This window comes from the organism of the source record quoted next, unplaced genomic scaffold (genome assembly GCF_019419815.1).
Source record: "Pyrus x bretschneideri cultivar Hongxiangsu unplaced genomic scaffold, Pyrus_bretschneideri_v1 Contig6, whole genome shotgun sequence".
Classification (NCBI taxonomy): domain Eukaryota; kingdom Viridiplantae; phylum Streptophyta; class Magnoliopsida; order Rosales; family Rosaceae; genus Pyrus; species Pyrus x bretschneideri.
This window is the reverse complement of record NW_025999798.1, coordinates 4,712,430-4,731,951: the sequence shown is the minus strand read 5'-3', so window position 1 is coordinate 4,731,951 and position 19,522 is coordinate 4,712,430. Positions and strand designations below refer to the sequence as shown.

At 38.3% G+C, this 19,522-nt stretch overlaps 4 protein-coding genes and 1 non-coding gene across 6 annotated transcripts; 2 read left to right on the top strand and 3 right to left on the bottom strand.

Moving 5' to 3' along the window:
• Window positions 1-282: 282 nt before the first annotated feature.
• On the bottom strand, window positions 283-3,391 carry LOC103961455. 2 transcript variants are annotated; one of them, XM_048572044.1, is made up of 5 exons: window positions 3,074-3,390; window positions 2,868-2,971; window positions 2,622-2,735; window positions 723-806; window positions 283-584 (listed from the first exon to the last, which is right to left on the bottom strand). In XM_048572044.1, the coding sequence occupies exons 1-5, from the start codon at window positions 3,327-3,329 to the stop codon at window positions 528-530; spliced, it is 615 nt and encodes a 204-aa protein (XP_048428001.1). In that variant the 5' UTR covers window positions 3,330-3,390; the 3' UTR covers window positions 283-527. The 2 variants fall into 2 exon arrangements, with proteins under 2 accessions (XP_048428001.1, XP_048428002.1); XM_048572045.1 differs by lacking the exons at window positions 283-584; window positions 723-806 and adding an exon at window positions 835-1,548 and having other exon boundaries at window positions 3,074-3,391.
• A 216-nt stretch (window positions 3,392-3,607) lies between these two features.
• Window positions 3,608-6,332, top strand: LOC125471535 (alpha-ketoglutarate-dependent dioxygenase alkB). The gene is made up of 7 exons (XM_048572043.1): window positions 3,608-3,809; window positions 3,901-4,052; window positions 4,396-4,742; window positions 5,009-5,147; window positions 5,261-5,327; window positions 5,447-5,568; window positions 5,727-6,332. Exons 1-7 carry the CDS (start codon window positions 3,697-3,699, stop codon window positions 5,864-5,866), a joined length of 1,080 nt encoding a protein of 359 aa, XP_048428000.1. The 5' UTR covers window positions 3,608-3,696; the 3' UTR covers window positions 5,867-6,332.
• A 90-nt stretch (window positions 6,333-6,422) lies between these two features.
• Window positions 6,423-6,503, bottom strand: TRNAL-AAG. The gene has a single exon. It is a non-coding gene; the product is annotated as a tRNA-Leu (tRNA).
• A 6,442-nt stretch (window positions 6,504-12,945) lies between these two features.
• Window positions 12,946-13,716, top strand: LOC125471544. Its single transcript, XM_048572073.1, has one exon. The coding sequence runs from the start codon at window positions 13,076-13,078 to the stop codon at window positions 13,370-13,372; it is 297 nt and encodes a 98-aa protein (XP_048428030.1). The 5' UTR covers window positions 12,946-13,075; the 3' UTR covers window positions 13,373-13,716.
• An 823-nt stretch (window positions 13,717-14,539) lies between these two features.
• On the bottom strand, window positions 14,540-16,978 carry LOC125471543 (chlorophyll a-b binding protein, chloroplastic-like). The gene is made up of 5 exons (XM_048572072.1): window positions 16,817-16,978; window positions 16,501-16,689; window positions 15,510-15,547; window positions 14,890-15,404; window positions 14,540-14,780 (listed from the first exon to the last, which is right to left on the bottom strand). The coding sequence occupies exons 1-5, from the start codon at window positions 16,870-16,872 to the stop codon at window positions 14,763-14,765; spliced, it is 816 nt and encodes a 271-aa protein (XP_048428029.1). The 5' UTR covers window positions 16,873-16,978; the 3' UTR covers window positions 14,540-14,762.
• Window positions 16,979-19,522: the final 2,544 nt, after the last annotated feature.

The following is a 19,522-nucleotide window of genomic DNA, read 5'->3' as shown; positions in this document are numbered from 1 at the left end:
AATTGTGTACGAGACGCCGCATGGCAGCGATTTGGTTGCTCCTTTGGGCCAAAGCTTGGAAGCAAAACGCTGCATGTGTCTGCAGTACATGAGCGGAATTTTGCTAACTGATATGTCGGGAGCATCTCCTCTCCAACCAAACACATTATTGCTTTACGAATAATTGGTTTGCATTACTCAAATATGATGAAAATATTTCGTGACCTCAAACAAATTACGACTAAAATCGACTCGTTTCGTATACTTCTAAAACCGACATTAAAGAAAAAAATAGTAGGAAACTGCTAATAATCTGGCCTTCCATATAATCAGTAACATATAGTTCAGTAATACAGATTGATGAATGCCTACTTTCTGAATTATACCTAAATACATCCCGAGCGAGTAGATGGATCGATTTTGAACGACTGCTCAGCTCGATAGTATCATGAATTAGCCCAAATCTGAACCAGACTTGAGAAGGGCACTGGGGAGGCCACTAGAAATTGGCACTCTGTACAGATGCACGATAAAAATGGAGTATTCCACTACAAAAAGTATTTCATCCGATCATCTCTTCTCATGGCGTTGTATACAGCTTGGACCTGGAAATCACAATACAATTCCACGTCATCAAATTATAATCGTTATCCATTTACTGCCTGAAGATTGTCTGCATAATGGATATAGAGAAATAACATTAGCAAATTCATGGCGAGAGTGCAGGGGAGGGAGGGGAAAACCTGTTCACTTGAAATTACTTGAACAGGTCCAATGTTTACAGATACATATTTTCCCCTCGATGACACCTTCTGCCTCACATGACCCTGCCATAAAAAATAGCATATAACAAGGTCCGTCAAACTTTTGCATTCATTATTTATGAGTGAATTGAACTCGTGCACTCGATAGATCAGACGTCAACAAACATATCAACAATCAAATTTTCATCTTTATTTAAAAGGGGCAACAAAAATGGATTGTAGCACAAGGATTCCTGTTACATGTTGCACCACCACCCACCACATAAGCCTTTTGGAGTAAATGAATTTCACTTTTCACCTTATACTAGGTTTAAATTAAAACAAATGTCAAGTCATGATTACTATAGCAATCGTGGCCAAGCCAAGAAGACAAAAACTCCCAGTTCTTTAAGTATTATGTTCCTTCCATTCACAATTATCTTATTGGAGAAAAATCCGTTCATTGGGGCGTTTGGAAAAATAATAATAATTTGGCACCCATTGATCTTAATTTGTCAGGTTCGTATTCCACTCAACAATCTATACTTTAAAATGCATCCCAATGGATAAGCATTTGGCTATAGCCTAGAGGGAGCAGAGTCAGCAGATCTATTAGCTATGCCTGTTTCTGAGTCATCTTAAATCAGCGAGAACACTAAACTATGGTCAAATTCAGCTATTAGTCAATTTCCCTATGGTTGGCTCCATGTTACCCTCAACAAGTGCACATCAAGAGCCAGTTTCAGTTATGAGCATTAAGGGCAAGACGTATACCGCATTTTTTCTAGCCAACAGAACCTCTTTTAATCGATGATTGGCAAAGTACCTACCACACTCAAAAGAGAAGTTGATTAGTTTCTTTTATGACATATGCAGCCTGCCCAACTCTTTGCACCGCATTTTCAAATTCAAACCACATCTTTTCTGGCACATTTCATACTCTTAGCCTCTTATCACTTTCTCACTCCTTTTCAGGAGCTTTGAACTTCCCATAAGATGTTTCTCAGTGGCAACTGCATAAACCATAATTAGTTTTCCATCATGATCACTGGCCAAAGCTGCTCCTTATTTCTCATAAAACTGTCCATCAGTACATCTCAAAATTCCTCAGGCTGTCTACCAGTACATCTTAAAATTCTTGTCCCCAAACTACAGTGACACTTAGTTTGGTTGGAATCATAATGTTCTGTACAAAAATAGAGGGCAGGAGGGGCATGGTAGAATACATCGCTATAAGGTCTCCTCTTGATCCTAATAAATAATAAAATTACCTTAAGCCTACCGATCGTAATTTCAAGGACATACACATAAGTCTAAGAAACAACTCCAATGCACCACGTCTCTGCTTATAGTTTAGCATATACTTGACATTGCAATAATATGTCCTCATATTATTTAAGACAACAAGCACCTCTTTGGCTATCATAATTCACTTGTTTCAGTCTATAAATTTACATACTCGAGAAATCAACTCAGAAATTAGCTACTAGTTTCCTATTCTATTCATCTCCAATTGAGCTACTCAATACACAAGTAATAAAGCACGGGGCTTGTAGCTGAAGTGGTCAAAATCATTTACCCATGCACCCAAGGTCCTAGGTTGGCTACCCCCTTCCCCCAACATCGCTTGCATAAAAAAATATATTTCATGAACATTGATACACTCAATGAAATACTATGTGCAACAATTTGACCCGAAAGAAAACAACAGCCTACAGAACTACACAAGTGTACTTGTATGTCCACAAATGGTTTGATTTCAGCAAGGTACCCATAATGCTTGCAAATACACGCATTAGACCAATTCATAAATATATCTATCAAATAACTGCAAATGATGGGCAGTCACAACAAGGGTTAATATATACATATATTGTGATTGCACGTAAGTATGTATACCTCGGGGACAGGTTGTTGAATTACGGATTCGACAGCAACAACCATAGCTTGAACAAAATCATCCCCTCCAGTTCCAATTGCTGTGAACCCTCTAACAGTTGGATACGAATTTACCTTCAATAACACAAAGTCACACCATTTTATATACACAACCACGTCGAAAATATTACAAACTTACTCCTAAACGTTACAAGTCAGCTGTTGAATCAAAATTAATCAAAAGCAAAGCAATGGGTTTATCAATACCTTCTGATCCAAGTCGACCCATTCATTCGTAGAATCATCCGCCACCGTGCCTCCGATAACCACATTCGTCGTCTGCCCAACTCTCCCTTCTGTCTTCGAAACCTCTATATCCAACTCCAACACCAAAAACGAGTCAAAGAAATTCATAAATACCAAAAATTAAAATTAAAATAAATAAATTTCTGAGACTGGGAGGAGGACGAAACCTGAAATTGCTTTCAAGATGGCCTCTTGCGGCGGGCCCTGGTCGTCCTCCGGCAAATCCGACGAATTTTCGTTGTCGGCGCGGTTGAGGTGAGTCCGTCGCGCGAATTGGACGTCCCGGGTCCTGAAGTGGCGGGTCAGCCTGGGGGAGGAGAACCCGCGGGTCCTGAACGAGGCGGAGGCGGAGCTCCGAGCGAGATGAACGGGTCGCCACGCTTCTACTAGCACAGCGGATCGTAGCGCAGTCCTGCACGCCATTTCTGGTCCTATTTCGATTCCGAGGAGATTGTTCGTGTTTTATTTTGTTTTCCTTTCTGTGTCCCAGAAGATAATTAAACAAGATTCTTTAAAATTTAGAAAGACGAAATTATCCTTTGAAATTGGCGTTAGTGAGGAAGCCTCAGCAAGGGCTTAAAAGTCTTTTCGGTTGACAGCGGAGGGCTATAAGAAATTACTGCCGCGAAAGGGCAAAAAGGGGAGAAGGAAAACCACTGCGGCGACGCGAACCCCAGAAGTGCTGAAACCGCGCGATAAAACCCTAGCGAAACCCCCCTCTCCGACTACCTTGCTCACTCTGTTTCCCGGCTCCGAGTTAACTCACCGCCGCCCGAGGCGACTCGCCGAAATGTACGGATCCGAATCCGGTACGGTCCCGGATGATTCGGAGCGAACCGCTTTCAGACGAGCGGAGAAGAAGTACAAGCTGTATTACGAAGACACTTACAAATCCTCCAAAAAGTAATTCGATTCCCGAACATGTAATTTGACGATTCCGATTCCGATTCCAATTTCGTAAATAATTAAACGTGTAATTTTCGTTTTCTATCAGGAAAAGGAAACCCAAACCGGTGGATTTATCTGAGGTCTTGGATTTCAAGTCAATTCTAGAATCCTACAATCAGAAGGCTGTGCTTCCGCCGGGAATCGTTCCGGTTCAATGCGGTTTCGATGGACCCGTCTTCTCCATAGAAAATGGCCCAGGCAACAACCTTTTCTCTTTCAATGCATTTTCATAATTTCATTATATGCTTTTGATACTTTCATTTTTTTTCCTCCTGCATTGGATGAATGCTAATGTATATTAGGGATTTGAATTCATACGCGGTTCGTTAGTAACTAGTACTATAGGGATTTGAATTGACTAATTTCAGTTTATAGACCTGGCGTAGCCAAGTTGACTAGAGCAGTGTGCTCACCCTACGTCACACCAAAGTTTGAATCCCCATTTTAGTAGTTTAGATTACATATAATTAGAATACCGCTTGAACAAAAGAAAATTAGTATTACGGATTTGAATTGGTATCTCCTTTTGGAAACATTACAGGATTTTATTTCATTCCTGGAGCACTGAGCGTAGAAGAACAATGCCAATGGATAAGGGAGAGTTTAACCAGCTTCCCGCGGCCTCCTAACAGAACTAATCACAATGCATTTTACGGGCCTATTAGTGATTTATTTTCTGCGGTGAAGGAGAGGAAAGTTTTGGTTGCACAAGGGAGTTCAAATTCTGAATGTAGTTCTGCTGTCAGCAATGGGGATGCTGACAGGTGGAAGTTCTTTGAGGAACATGAAGTGTCGTCAAAGGGAAACTCAGGAAAATTGGTCTCGGCTTCAGTTTTATTACGGAAACTGCGTTGGAGCACCCTTGGCCTGCAATTTGAATGGTCCAGGGTAGGTGTTGGTCCAATTTTTCTTTTCAATCTAGAAAGCCTATCATGCATTTTTAGTAAACAAAAGTTGCATGCCACTTGGATGCCACATGATTTAGGCGAGAATAAACGGAAACTGTACTTTTCAAGCTAAAAATAGTTGTTACCCTTGTAAGCAATGAATAGTTTCTGATATTTATTGGTAAATCAGTTCAATTTGAGACTTTGTTTGATGCATTCGAGTTTCCTCACAATACATATTGAACCAAAAATATGTTCATGGTGTAGCGAAACTATGACGTCTCTCTTCCACATAACAAAATCCCTGATACACTTTGTCAACTGGCTCAAAGACTGGCAAAACCTGCAATGCCTCCGGGTGAAGAGTTCCAGCCTGAAGGTGCAATAGTCAACTACTTTGGCCCAGGTATTGCTACGAAAGAGTTCCTCACCAACGATTTGAATGCTGTTTCTTTTTTGGTTGGAAAGAAAGAACAAGCTAGAATTTACATATGTTCTGTCTTCTGGTTTTTTGTCTAGGCGATATGCTTGGGGGCCACCTTGATGACATGGAAGCTGATTGGAGTAAGCCTATTGTAAGCATGAGGTATCCTTCCATGCCATTTCATTTTTGGTTTTCGATCCTGGTTGTTCATCAAGAAAAAAGGAAATAGATTTAGTAATATGCATCTCCTTAGGAGCTGAAATGTCTTTCACTTTCCTCAGTTTAGGCTGCAAAGCAATTTTCCTTTTGGGTGGAAAGCTTAGGGAGGATCCTCCAATAGCAATGTTCCTTCGAAGCGGTGATGTTGTACTTATGGCCGGGGAAGCAAGGGAATGCTTTCATGGTAAATGCGAATCTTCACCTATCTTTTACTCTCGTGTGCTTTCTTGTGATAAACAGTGCGGCTTGCCATTTCCCACAACACTTAACTTTGGTTGTGATTTCGTAGAGTATTGTATTTACAGCCTTATAAGACAATGCCTTGGCTCTCTTGTGTTGCAGGCGTGCCTCGGATATTCACTGAGGGAGAACATGCTGAAATTGTGCCTCTTGAGAAGCGGTTCTCCGACGAGGAGGATGTTTGTGTTTTAGAGTACATCCAAACTTCAAGAATCAACATCAACATCAGACAAGTATTCTGAGTTTCTTATATTCTTTGTCATTGATTTTTTTGTTTCAACGGAAATGAATTTTTGGCGATGGAGAATTGTAAGAGATGGTGCTACGCAACGACGTGGGAGAGCTATATAACTACAACGGGGGGTTGCACCGATGAATGCGTGGCTCATTAGAAGTTAAGCAGAAACAAGAGAAAATAAGTACGAATGCAAGCATCATTGATCATCCAATGGAGCAATGCAAGTAGCATTGGTTAGAAAAAAGACACTGTTATTTGATTGTGGAATTGAATCGAACGTGTATTATTGGGAGTTTTATTTAATTGGGGTCGTTATTTTTTGTAAAAATTCATAGTCGATGCTCCTGCAGCGCAAGGTTATAGTTTTCTCACAACTCGATTTTGTAGGTTGTTCTGAGGCTAAAGAAAAATTTGTACAATTTTTTAAGAAATTTTGAAGCTCATGGATGTTAACTGTTTTTTATGCTCAACAGTCTCTGTTCTTGGTGCGAATTAAAATTCATCAAACTCACTTTACCCCATAAAAAATATAAAAAATATTGAACTCGTAAAATACGAGATGTTGACAGTGGGATTTGAACCCACGCCCTTTCGGACCAGAACCTTAATCTGGCGCCTTAGACCAACTCGGCCATATCAACATTTTGGGAGAATGAGCTATTTTTATATTAATAAAGATAGAATACAATGAGCGTATCACAAAATAGAAAGATGTCCCACATCATGGAAACATTGATTTGAGCAAATGTTCACAAAGATTTACACTGAGCTTTGATATTGCCAAGCTTGTTAGTTTAAACTTATAACTAAAAACTGTAATAAGGTGATTCATGTATGATGAAGTTTAGTAAAGGAGTTCTCATTTAGTCACCATAGTTTGATATGTGTGAGGTTGCTTAAGTACGCCTTAAATTACTCGGGTTAGTATGACACTCTACGCATTATAACTGGATGTCTATAACATTTTACATAATGTTGGGCAAGGAAATAGTTTAACGTTCTTGTGCTATTGTCCAAGTTGTAAGCATGCCTGAAATTTTGCTAAAGTTTTCTTGATCTCCCCACTTTTGGTAACATATCGCAATTGATATTTTTTGTCGATATTTATGTTGATCTCCATTCCTCGATAAGACCGTCAAAATCAATATTTAACAGCTTGGATGTGATAACTTTTTTAGAAATAGTCAAAATCAATACCTTATATAATTAAATGTTGGGCTAGGAAAGATTTTAACATATTGTCCAAGTTGTGAGCATGCCTAAAATTTCACTGAAATGTCCTCGATATCCCCACTTTTGGTAATGTATCTCAAATTGAGATTTTTTGCCAATGTTTATGTTGATGTGTTCTTATCTTCATGCCTCGATAAGAGCGTAAAATCAGTATTTAACGGCTTAGTTGTGAAAACTTTTCTAAGAAATGGTCTAGTTTTAGGGATGAAAAACTTGAGACAAAAGGTCTGCCCAAGATAGCGCTTTGTGGTTGAAATTCTTCACAACTCGTACAACAAGGTAATTACTCGTAGTCTCATATCTCAATTTGATTTTTTTTACTTAAATGAATCTTTTCATATACTAATGAGTCGATTTACTAAACCTCAGGATCAAGATTTTTAAGCTGAAATTTCTTGTTTCAAATCTGTTCATAATTTAACTCAATCAAAATTTATGTTGATTTTTTTTTCTTTATCTAATCTACATATCCTCAATATTTTTTCTCACATCGGCATTTAATAGATTTGTGACAAATTTTCATTTCTTTTATTTTTATAAAAGGCCCCAATTTTAAAGAATTTTTTTCATATTTGGTTAGAAAAGAAGGGCACCAAAAATGTAGTGACAAAAGATGCAGTTGCAGTTCGATTTGGTTCGGTTTAGACTTCCGACCTCAAACAAAACCTAATAACATCGTTGTTTAGAATGGTTACTATAAAACTAACAAAACCAAACTAATCCATTTGTGTAGGAATATGCATGGAGTGTAACAAAGATGCAACTTCTTCATCTAGTTAAAGAATTTTTGGTCAAGTTTGGGCGAGAGTAGCACTAGTATGGAATATGGATGGACTTCTGGAAAGTTCTCATGTTGTATCCCCCTCCTTTAAAACTAGGTTGACCAAAAAAAAAAATTTATTCCGGATCGACCAAAGAAGTGGTTTGGAGATATGGATGGACTTCTGGAAAGTTCTCACGTTGCATCCCCCTCCTTTAAAACTAGGTTGACCAGAACAAAAGAATTTATTCCGGATCGACCAGAGAAGTGGTTTGGAGATAATTAGGTGTGGGCGGCATTTGATGGCGATGATGGGATGTCTAGGTATTATGTTCATAAGGTGATTTCTTTGGGTTCTTTCACATTCCGGATCCTTCGGCTGAACCCCAAAACAAATAGTGAACTGGACCCCTTGACACGGGGTTCCTCTGGCCTCTCAAAGCCAAAGCCATCTGCGGATTTTCCAGTAGGAAAATATGAAGTGAGAATATCACTCAATAATACAATGTCATCGTATTTACGTTTTTTTACATATGACATTGTATTATTGAACTAGAATATCTCATTGATAGTGTACAAGGTTTATGTAAGTTACTCTCATCGAGGGGAGGGAGAAGTCTGGGCACTGTTCAGGATTTGGTCTCTCGACTGGAATGAACTGACAACCGTAGAAATTGTACACAAACATGATATGGTCGACGCCATTGAAGACTTCAGTGAAGACCAAGGTGTACTTGTAACTCCCTTGGTGAAAGTGGCTAGCATTTCGACAATATTTGATCGCATTTGGATCCAAATAGACAGGAGTTACTTCGGAAGAAGAGTTGTCGCCTTGTCGGGAGTTGGATCCTGCAGCTACTCAGTTGGAACTTCTTCAGGCAATAAGTGATGTCGAAGAGGAAGGGACGATGGAGACTGATGAAAAGTGGTAGCAAATAGAATGTATGAAGTTTGCTTTTTCTCATCCCTATTAGTAGATGATACAAATATGATATGAAAAACGTAGTAAAGAATGATATTTTTGAATAACTAATGTAAAAGATGAAGTGGCCGTGGAGAATATATAACCAAAAGTGCAAGCAAGTAAACGTATGAAGTTTTTCTTTTTCTTCTAATTAACAAAAAAAAAAAGGTGTTTCTTTTCTACATCGTTCACTCTTCTAACCATACAACAAATTAAAATTGACAACCACAAGAGCAAATAAAACGTGACTTCTTTTATTTTTGGAAATTCCTAGATGAGCTTTTTTATGGCGGTGAACTACGTCGATAAGTGTAAGAATATGTCTGTTTATTTATCACTTGAAAAGTAGGATCGAAAAAGGAATATTAGAGTATCCAAGTTTTGAGAATGTCACAACCACAATTTTGTTACCATAGAGACTGGTCCCCGAGACCACCCGCAGTTTAAGAAAATCATGTGTAGGTCTTGTGAAGAGCAATTTTTTTTTTTTTTTTGAACAAACGATATTATCACAGTAATGAAGAGGGGTAAGTTTAGCCTCACAATAGGTTAACAATAATGTAATTCAAATTTGCATTTGACGAGAATCGAACCTAACACCTCTCACTTACAAGTGAAGAGGAATACCACTACACCGTAATACTAAAGAACAATTGTTTATCTAAAAAAATTAAACTTTAACATAGAAATCTCTCAAAATTCAAATCCTAAATCTATCACTACCTCTTATAACAAAAGAAATCGTCTCTTTTTTTTATTAAATGTTTGTCGTATTTATGCTTGGACTAGGAAAATATGACAATACTAACCACAATCACATAGATTATCCACTATTCAGATAATTTTTATCACCACCCATAAAAATTTCAAAACCAATTTCCCATCACACCCCCTAAATTTCCAACATGTGATGTACAAGAAAAAGATAAGAAAATCAAGATCAATTGGTACATGCCTCCAAGGCTCCGAGTAGAAGTAGCGTACAAGGAAGCAAACACGTCCGCATTATTCCAAATCCCCCGACCTCCTTAAAAATCCCACCCAACCCAACCGCGTCATCTTGTTAGATAAATTATACAAAACTATTTTAATTATGGGTTAAATCATAATTTCATACCTCATGTTTTAAAAGTTACAATGTCATACCTCAACTTACGAATTTATTGCAATATCAGATCTTCGTCAAATTTTCTACTAAATGTTGATGTGACTTGAGACCGAGCTCACTTCCTAGCCCAATTAAATTAAAAAAATAAAAAAATAAAATCATTTTAATATTTTTATAAAAAATTGTGGACCCACCCTACCAACCCATCACCTTCACCCTTACCATCTTCCCGAACCTTCCCTCCTTCCCCTTCTGTCTGCCCCGGCCCGTTTCCAGGCAAGCTTCCCAGGTGACTTTACAGCGAACTCTAGTGACGAGCACCGTCATCACCACCACCGTTCCATTGCTCTTGGTGACACAAACATGACCCACTGAGCTTTCACGTTGTTTGGCTGCCACTCATGGCGGATCGAACCGTGGAATTCCCGTGATTTTGACTCCGAGATTCTAGGAAAGCATTCGAACATCCATCCTTACCCTCCTTCCCCCTTCATGTAATCATGGATACTTAAAAACTATTCATGTAATCAGGAATTCCATTGAAAATTGGATGGTCCATAACAATCATAGGAAAGCACAATGTTTGGTACAATTCTAAAGTCTAAAACCTCTCTAAAACTTAGAGATTCAACACACAAAATGATAAAATTTAAAGATTTAATCTCACAGACAAATGCAGAGGGAGCCCATCAAGGTACTAACAAGAACAAATCAAAAGCAAATTTGAGAAACATAAAAAACCAATCAAGGAAATTGAAAAACCTCAAAACCCATCAGAGTTTTTGCAGGTTTGTTGCATAGAAAGCAAAATGTTTTAAGTGAAAGGCTCTAAGAACAAGCAAAGATCAAATGGTAGAACAAAGGTTCTTCTCAGATGGCTGGACGACGGTGGCTTGCAACCTTCTTGTTGTTGTTGACTGTCATGCTTTCTAATGGCAGAACAAAGGTTCTGCCTCATTTCATCGATGTTGCTTTGTATAACCAAAACAATCCCAGGACCAAAATGACATAGTCTGGCCTATGTATTTTGAAAAAATAAAAAAAAAACGTTGTAGTTTAGCGCAGTAGTGCAATGCGCTGCAAACCCAGAACCAAACCCAGATTCTAGCGGTTTCAGAAGATTGAAATCTTCACTTTCAGTGGCGATTCCGGAAAGATGAGGGGCGGCATCCCCTTCTTGCTTCTCTGTAGCTTCGCCCTTGGCAGGGAAAGCGTTCAAACATCCATCTTCACCCTTCATCCCCTTTCCATTCGTCCCCCATCCCTTCACTAAAAAAGCATTCGAACAAATTTAAAGCCAAAAGAACCTGGAATTCGAATCGAAATAGAGAAAAGAACTGAGTTTCAATCACCACCTCCACAGGCACCGTCGACGAGAAAACCATCATCGCCAACCGACTCTACCGGATCTGGAAATATACTACGACAGCGTCACGAAGAGAAGTAATTTTGAATCTAAGATGAACACTAATCCGATTGAGTTGTAAATTTAAATTTATATGCTTTGATTTGTTATTTAAAGATTTTCTGGATTTTAATGGTTTTCATGTGGTGGGTCAAGTGGAGTTAGGTTGTAAAATGTTAGTTTGTTTTGTTTTCCTGAATTTTTTTGGGTGGTGGTTTGGGGAAGATTATAACTGTTAATTTGGGTTTAAGTTTGTAGGTCATGTTCATGTTGGTTTGGGTGGTGAAGGGAGGGGACGACCGGAAGGGGAAGAGGATGTGGTTCCCAGATTGTTTTACAAAAGTATATCTCTATATAAATGATTTTGTTTTTAATTTTAATATTTAATTAATTTTTTAATCCAGTTGGGCTAGGCAGTGAGGCCCATCTCAAGTCACGTCAGCATTTAAAAGAAAAATTGACAAAAAACTGATGGAGGTTTGACATTGCAACAAATTCGTAAGTGGAGGTATGACATTGTAACTTTTAAAACATGAGGTATGAGATTGTAGTTCAACCCATAGTTGAGGTAGTTTTGTGAAGAGCTTTTGAATGTTTAGTATGGTTTATTTTGTGCCAATCAAGTGTTTAATGAAATGCTTCTCACAGATTGCATCGACAACACTTGACAAATTCTCTTAATATCACTCATCAAATTGCTTCGGCATATATCAATATCTTTTGGCATGTGTGCAACTTGGTTCCACTGACGACAACAAGCTCCCAAGTGTTCGACAAAATGCCTTTGATGATGCTCAAGTGTTTTTTTTAAACAAACGATATTATCACAGTAAGGGAGTGGGGGTAGGCTTAGCCTCATAATAGGTTAACAATAATGTAATTCAAATTTGCCTTTGATGAGAATCGAACCTAACACCTTTCACTTACAAGCGAATAGGATATCACTAGACCGTGATACTAAGGGGTAAGTGTTTATCTAACAAAGTTAGACTTTAACACAAAAATCCCTCGAAATTCAAATCTTAGATTTGTCACTACCTCTTGTAACAAAAGATATCGTCTTTTTTTAATAAACGTTTGTCATATTTATGCTTGGAGTAGGAAAATATGACAATACTAACCACACTCACATAGATTACCCACTATTCAGATAATTTTTATCACCACCCATAAAAATTTAAAAACCAATTTCATCACACCTCCTAAATTTCCAACATGTGATGTAAAAGAAAATCAAGATCAAGTGGTACATGCCTCCAAGGCTCCAAGTAGAAGTAGCGTACAAGGAAGCAAACACGTCCGCAATATTCCAAATCCCCCGACCTCCTTAAAAATCCTCTCCGGATCTTTTTGGTAAGGATTCTGAAAATATGTGAATCGTGTTCGTTCATCGTAAATTTTGTGGTCAGTTTTTACCAAATACTGTTTTTATTTAAATTTAAATAAAAATATTTACAATAATTTATAACCGCATAATATATGATGAACATGCATAATTAATATATCATCGGAATCCTTACGTATAGAATCCGTCGAGGATGCGGATTCTTAAAAATCCCACCCAACCCAACCGCGTCAACGTGTTCATTCCCCTCACCACTTTAAATTCTTCAATTTTTTGCATAAAAGTAAAATCCCCATAAGTTAATAAAAATCTTTGTTCCTCTCTCTCTACACCTTTCGCTTCTTTTCCTCCCTCTCTCTGCTCTCTCCCTCCTCGTTATCCGACGCATCACCAAACAAATGGGAGATCCGATCGTGCTGACTCAGCTCGCCACCGGTCTCGGCGTCTTGGCGGGCGCGGTCTTCGTCAAATCGGTCATGGACCAGAAGCCCATGGCCGGCCCCTTCCCGCGGTGTCCCAGGTGCAACGGAACGGGTCGGGTCACTTGCTTCTGCTCGCGCTGGTCCGATGGCGATGTCGGGTGCCGGAGCTGTGCCGGCTCGGGTCGTACGTTTTGTAGCAGCTGTGGTGGGTCGGGTACTAGTCGGCCACTTCCGGTTCAGATCTCCGTACAGCGCCCCAACCCTCCGTCTTAGCCGGTTCGGTTTTGCTTCTTATCAGAAAGTTAAAGAGAGAATCTCTATTTCCTCTCAATTTTTTTTCCCAAAGAAGAGATTTGTGAAAATTACAAAAAATTAAATCCTGTATAATAGTAGTTGATGATACTCTGAGAGAAGAAGAGGAGGTGAGAGTTCGTCATTAGGCTGTAATGAGGTGACTTTCCTTCAAATTAATATATTTTTATGACTAAATTTGTCTGCTTATTGACAAATTTGTAACCTTTTTAAGTGTAATTTGTTTGTAAATTGTATTGGGTTCCTCAGAATTTCATAATTTAGTTTACTCAAGTTTAATTAGAATTTTAGTATTTGCTGCTTAATTTGTTGCTTGAATTTTCTTGTGGCCACAAGTTTGTGATGAAGTTTCAGGATTTTATGTCCAAACAGTTTATCTTCGAGAAATGATTTCCGTAGACATTTTTTCTTCTCCTACATTCTCGTTTTATCACCAAACCAACCATCTATTTGAGTTGTGTTTGCATACCAAACTAACATGAATTTGGGTTCCATTAGCCTTAGCTTCATAGAAGTTGAATGCTTCAAAACAAATAATTGTATTTCTGTTTTCAACTTGTGGGGATTGATTGACAAGTTAGACTTTGAATATAGTATGCATATGCATGTATGGAGCTCACCTTCCTGATTAAAATATTTTGGAGGCTATTACTTGTGGATGTTAGGTGGCAACTTGGGAAAGAGATTTTCTCCTGATCTCTTCTTCCTAATCCATCAAATCAGAGAATTCGTGCTGTTGAAATTTGATCTAATTGTTAAAGTTCTTATAACTTTTAAAGTGAGTTCCTATTTGTAGCTGTTAGATCAAATTTCAATGATATGGATCTTCTAATTTTGTGGATTAGGAGAAAGGAATTCAGAGATGATTTCTTTCCGCAACTTGGTATCAAAGTGGATGATTTTTTAACTTTTTTTGGTCAACGGTGGATGATTAAATATGCACAAATAAAACTAGTTACAAAAAAACAAATATTGAATTGTGATTATGTACCGCTTTTCTCTATTATTTTATTTGCAACATAAATTTTGATTAAAAATTTGTGATCGATTTTACTGTGTATAAATCCCAAGCTAGTTTGATAAGAACATCAGTTAACGTAGTTGCATGCCATGCATATACAGTTGGAATAAGTTCGTAGGTCACCAGTTGATTTCATACATATTGGAACGAAGGTTCCAAAGAGATTTTTGTACACAAGCACATCAAATTACAAGTTTTTAGTCCTACAAATTTCCCTTGGAACAACACAATACTTCTCAGTCTCTCTTTTGCCCGATTGATAACAAGTTAACAACTTTGCTGCTTCTCCTCCCGCACTTGAAAACCCCAATTAGAATTCTCCTTCGTTCCTCACTTGGGGGAGAAAGACTGCCAAAAACCAACCAAAACAATTAGATATGTTAACCCTAATTAAGAAAACACTAAGCATGCAATCAAATTAGTTTAAATCAATTTAAAGTGAACTAATTGCACTCACAGCGAAAATGGTGGCATGGCCGGGATCAGCGAGGTGAGCGAAGAGGTTGTCAATGGGGCCAGTCCCAGTGTAAATGTGTTGAAACCAAGCCCCCATCACAGCCAACATCGCTAGCCTTCCGTTCTTAATCTCCTTTGTCCTCAACTCCTTGATCTTCTCAGGCGAGCCGCTTCCCCATCCAAGTGGGTCGAACCAGAGCCCTCCCGGGTACCCTACATCTGTCCCGGTGAGCTTGTTGTTGGGGAAGATTGGGTCCGTGTTAACTGAACCCGGCTTGAGGATGTCGGCCCATCTCCTCCCCTCGGCCCACCCGATCAAAACAAGCTCAACGACGAAGAGAGTGGTGGTGTCTGTGAAGTACTCTTGCTCTCCGGCTGTGTACCATGAGGGGGTGTTTAGAATGCCGATTTTGGTCAAGAATTCGGGGATGAAGATTCCGGCTGCGCCGAGCATTGCCCATCTGCAGTGTACAAGCTCTGCTTGCTGGTTCCATTTCAGGCTGTCTGGGTCAGATGCTGTAATCACATTTTAACAAACATTATTAGTTACAAATTTCATCAGCATTTAGAGATCATGTGAGAATCATGGTTAGGGATTAATAGCATTGGTGTTCGACTTACAAAGACCAAGAGGATCGAAGCCGAAGTCTCCTGGGAGGCTGCATTATTATAACACTTAATCAGTAAGGTAGATAGACAACGTAAAATACCATATAGACAGTTGTTTCGTGACGGTTTAGGTTCACATGCTACTATGCTAGCAACGTAAACATCTTATATTGTAATCTAGTCTGGTAAGACAACATTTTTCTATGGGGTGTCAGGGACGGAGTCAAAAAAAATTTCTAGTGGGGGCAACAAAAAACAACTAAGAAAACCCTATTATAGTATGGTTATATGCAATATGATATTAAGGATGGTTTCAAATGATGATGTATCATAATTCCAATGTTACAAAAATTTCAATATAGTAGTGGAAAGTGGCAAAGTGATGAGACAATATATAAGTACATGATAGGCGTGAGAGTGTTTTTTCGGTTTGAATGATAGAACAAGAGCACTATTGCTCATATAATATTTGATATAGAGTATAAGTAAAATGAATGTATGTTGGATATTAGATACATATATTTTCTTCAAAGATAATCCGTGTATATTATATAATTGTAGTCTGCAACTAAACAAACGAATTATTTGAGTGGGGTCATTTGCCCCCAGTGAGCCTTCATTGGCTCCGTCCATGCGGGTGTAATATCCACACACCCCTTTTTACTTCTTTCACATCTTTTTAATTTTCGGGCGTCAGATCGGATGAATTGAAGAAGATCAACGGATATAAATTAACAAGGGTCCGCACACCCCTTTTTCTATAAGCAAACATTTTATTAACAACTTAAGATTCAACGATGCGGCTATGAACCAAAGATATTCAGACAAATGTCGACTTAATTAAGGGTTTAGGTTCAATTATGTGAATATGAACCACATTGTTGGACATTTATCAACTTAATTAATGGTTTAGACTCGCATGTTGATGCTGGTAACCAAAATATTTCATGTTGCTAGATAGTCTGATAAGAGAACATTCATAAACGGGATATTTTGGAGCTACCTTCCATCGAGCCATGGGGGAGGGGTGCTTCCTGGAAACCACAGAGGCCTATCAGGGTCAGCAGCAGCCGCACGTACTGTAAAAGATGACGATGATCCTGTGGCGGCTGTGAAGCTTCTCACTCTCAGCTTCCTCCCACCAAAGAAAGAAGCCTTAGTTGCCGCCAAAGAAGACCCGCCCTTCTGGGAGCTGCAGCATAATTCACATCTTGCTAGTATTAATTAACAATGCGAAGGAACAAAAAACTCCAAAAACCCAATAAACCATGCAAGAGTACGAAAGTAAGCACACATTTAATAAATAAATAAATAAATACCGCGACGATACAGCGACGGCTGCAATGGCGGAAGAGGAAGCCCAGGCGGAGGCCATTTTTCGAGGCTTCGACCAAACTCTGTTGCTTATTTGATCTGTGAAATTGTATGGGGTTTGGAGTGTTTGGGGAGAGAGACGCAGATGAGTTAATGTACAGAATTGAAGGGGCTTATCTTGTAGGATAGGAGAGTGGTGTCCGATTGGCTTTTGGGGTGCCATGTGGCATGCAGAATCTGAGAGTGGGCCCTTCATTCCTTCCACGGCCAGTTGTTGAGCTTTCCTGGAAAAATCACAAGCTGGTGGCTTAGATTGCAAGTCAGAGCCACCAATATATCTGAGAACTGATCGCCACCAATGAAGGCATCGTATAAGGAGGCCCAAGTAGATATCTAATATTCTCACATAAGGTAATGTTTATTATCCAATTTAATGTATGAAACACATGTAACACAAACGTAAAAATGTCGTCTTATTTATAACTTTAAAGCTCGTTTGGTAGCCATTTTAATTAGAGTGTATTTCACCTTACCAGATTGTACTAAAATGCATTGACTTGTATTGTAATGCGTTGACGAAGTTAGATTTAGTTTTCTTCTCGGGAAATTCTTGATGTAGTGCATTGAGGTCTTAGGCACATTTCTTCCACTATCCGTAGACTAGTAGAAGAAAACTAATTCTAAGATAGCCCAACTAGAATTCGGCCTAATTATATGGGCTCATTTTTTAGATAAACTTCTCAGCTTGAAAAGAGCCCAATCACATGAAGCCCAGTTGAGTTGTTGGGTAAGGATGAAGTTATTGACCGTACAAGTGGGCTGCTGGGCTATTTGACTGGGTTATTTCAAGAAAAGAGCCCAATCATAAGTTTGGGAGGACTTTAAATACAGGAGGAGCTATTTTTCCAAATTTCATGGCCTAATTATTATGAAGCAGCTGTAAAAATCGTACGGGAAGGAGTGTTGGTTACTCAAAATAATCAACACAAAGCAACAGCTGTGAAAATCATTTTGGAAACTAGAGAGAAAAACCTAAATCTTTTTTAATGTTTCTTACACTTTCAAAATATTAAATATATTCTTAAGCTGATGTGGCAAACATGTCATCATGTAAGTGGACCACACTATTGCCACGTCACAAACTCAACAATTTTCATAACGGATTTGACAGAATGTAAGAAAATAAGACAAAAATCGAGTTTCAAGTGGTCAAGTACCGCAAATTTTATTTTCAGAAAGCAAAGTAAGACGAAACTAAAGTTTCATGGAGTGTGTGTACTACAGCATACAAGTCATATTATGCATACAAGTCATATTATGTGTACTACAGCAGAAACGTTTTGACTTTTGACCCATATATGGAAGGAAGGAGTAACTCTGGAAAATGGCTTCACAATGATGAAAACTTTTCAATAATGCAAAAAATAAAAAGTTGCAGAAATGATTTTTCTCTTCAACTTATTGCGTATCAGCAAACCCTCATCTTTGATTTATCTTGGTTAAAACTTCACCTTTCTTTAAGACGAATTCTTAGTAATAATATTGTTTGTAATTAAAAAATGATAAAGGTTAAAAAAAACTATGCGTGTATTAGGGTTACTGAGACATAATTATCCCAAAAATTACCCCATGAGATAAAGCAACCGACCAATAAATCTAGCTAGTTTGGTGGAGAATGGTCCTTTTAAGGAAGCAAATGGTGGTTAGCAGATTTAAGTAACGTAATTAGTGATTGTTTTGATGTCTACCAACAACATCAAAGCATGTTTGATACACATAAAGTAACGCATCGCAAAAATCTTTATGTTCTTCTCCTTTACTTCATATAATTTCCTTTGGATTTCTTATCTATAATTTTGCCATGTAACCATGTGCTCGCTATTACTATTGCAATTATGTCTGCCAAGAAAATTATAGCATAAAACGATGTCGTAATCATGTCTCAGAGAAGTCATTGAGAATTATTATAACATTTTAAATTACAAATCTCTCCCTAGGAGGTAACAGCAACATAAAGTCACGTGATGTACTATTTCACGTGTTAGATAAAAGGGGGCAAATTCATGATAGTCCATCATTTCGGGAGTTGGAAAGACTTACAGAGATATTTCAGCCTTCCCTGGCCACCATCCTATGATTCACCAGTGCCAAGAATCGAACTTAGGACGTGTTGTGTGGAATTTGGGCTTGAAATTTGGCTCTTTCAATTGGACTACCTTGTGGTGGTTATTCACATGTTATATTTTGAGTTGAATAGTAACATCACGTGTTTGTGTTGTCTTAAGATTTCAACGTCAAACCAAGAGCTCACATCTATGTAATGAGACTGACATTGGTCCAGCTTAACTGTTGAATACAAAATTACAAATTATAGCACAAACTGACATTTGTTGAATTTTATCCCAAAAATCTGAATGCGATTAAAAATATAACTATTTAATATAAATTTTAATTTATTGTGTCAGATTTGTGTAATTCCATCCCCTAAATCTTGCAGTTACACCGAAAACTTACTTCTCTATGTGACAGACAAGTAGGGTCGATTCCTAAAGTTTGATTAGCATACAATTCTATGTTTTCTCATCTCTCCTTTTCATTGTTTCGTAATTGCGGAGTCAACAAGCGAAGACGCATTCCTATGGATCATTGTTTATTTTTATTTTCCGTTGACGTGCGAAGTAGAAAGTAAAGAAGAACCAGTCCCAGTTAGT